Raw genomic sequence first — 1,640 nt, forward strand, 5'->3', positions numbered from 1 at the left:
AGTCAGTCACAGTAGGACAAATATTGTATTAGTCTGCTATTGTAAGAAGTCAAGGAAAGGTTTATACATAGAAGGAAACTTTCTTTGTTGGTTACCAGGGAGGACAGAGGAGGGGAGAGGGGTCAAAAAGAGTTCAGGAGATGTTTCTGGTTTGAGTTCTAGAGTTCTCACAGCAATAATTTCAAGGGTTCCTCTAGCATCCACAGGTCTAGAAAGTCTGGCTTCCATGAGAATTTGAAATTCTCTTCTGCATCTTCCTCATTTTGATCAGTATTATTCTGAAGAATCTCATCAAAATCTGCAGTACTGAGTCAGGTACCATCCATTTCTTTTGATCTCATGGCAAATGAAGTTGTTTTTGGAGACAATTAGCCACACATTCCATTTCCTGCCTCTATTGCTGACCCTTCTGCCTCTGTTGTGTAGGCATATTCTTAAAATACAAAAAGCCAAATTCTTAAAGAACTTTTGAAAAATATTTGGCACATAATAAAGATTTCTAAAATTGAGAAATTTTATGGAAAGTATAAGTCATTTAGGTCGAATTTTATTGCATCAAATGTATTACCATATATTAATTTGTTATTCAGAGCCTGGGTAGTTTTCTAAGTAGGTAAAGGATATATTGCTAGTTATGAAATCTTTAAATTGTCTTGGATTTAATAACTATCTTTTTTTTATTATTTATTTAAGGTTTTGGCTGAAAAGGTTCATATGAGAGCCCTGTCCATTGCTCAGAGAGTCCTGCTCCTTCAACAAGGTCTTAATGACAGATCAGGTGAGATATTTATAGATTTTTAAGTCACACTTACATGTTTTAAGAAACAAGTATCCTAAATTAGGTGGAGTAAACCTATCATTTCCATAACCTGGCAAAATCTATGTTGGTGTATATGGTATTGAAAACATTTCCTGGGGTTAAAGATTTTGTTACTTGAAAGGGACAGTGTGAAATGGTGGCATCAGAGGTCCTCTGACTTCACAAGGTGGGAGGATAATCACCGTCAGCCCCAAGCTGATTCCTGTGAGGGGAAGGGTAAATATATCTCCATTCTCCAACCGTACACACCACACTTCCCCACAGCACTCCACTTCTCTGCTGGGTCTGGTAATTTGTTGCAATGTCCACACACAATTTACAAACCATATTCCCAATTATGGAGTTTATTTGGGAAGTAACAGGTTACAATTCAGGATCAGGATCAACTTGGAAGTAATATGAACAGCTCAGGAGGGTAGGGTGTCCGTCAATCAGGACACCTTCCAACCTCTCAACTCTTTTTCTTTTTCTTTTCTTTTTTAATATATTGTGATTTAGGTGAAGATTTACAGAGTAAATTCACTTTCCATACAGCAGTTCACATATACTTTGTCTCATGGCAAAGTTACCACAGTGCAACAGCTCCCCTCCCACTTCTTCCCCATAGTTACCTCTTCCCTATGTCTGTCCTTTCATGGCCTCCTGCCCCCTGAGCTGTCTCCCTGTGCATAAGCAGCCCTTCTTTCTCCCATGATTGTTCTCTCCAAGGAGTGTATTTACTTGAGGTAAATGTTCAACTAATATGCCTGTCTTTTGTTTGGCTGGAAACCACAGGTGTGGGTTCAATTCCAGACCTGAAGGGCAGCTAGGAGCCATAGTC

General features: G+C 38.8%; 1 protein-coding gene across 1 annotated transcript in view; it reads left to right on the forward strand.

Annotated features, from left to right (window-relative positions):
• Positions 1–1,640, forward strand: part of NCAPG (non-SMC condensin I complex subunit G) — a 110,135-nt gene that overhangs the window by 43,140 nt on the left and 65,355 nt on the right. The window contains exon 5 of the mRNA XM_007957363.2: positions 694–778. Coding sequence (XP_007955554.2) covers positions 694–778 — 85 coding nt within the window. The remainder of the gene's footprint in view (positions 1–693; positions 779–1,640) is intronic.

This window comes from Orycteropus afer, unplaced genomic scaffold, assembly GCF_000298275.1.
Source record: "Orycteropus afer afer isolate SDZICR_OR568_19922 unplaced genomic scaffold, OryAfe1.0 scaffold00733, whole genome shotgun sequence".
Classification (NCBI taxonomy): domain Eukaryota; kingdom Metazoa; phylum Chordata; class Mammalia; order Tubulidentata; family Orycteropodidae; genus Orycteropus; species Orycteropus afer.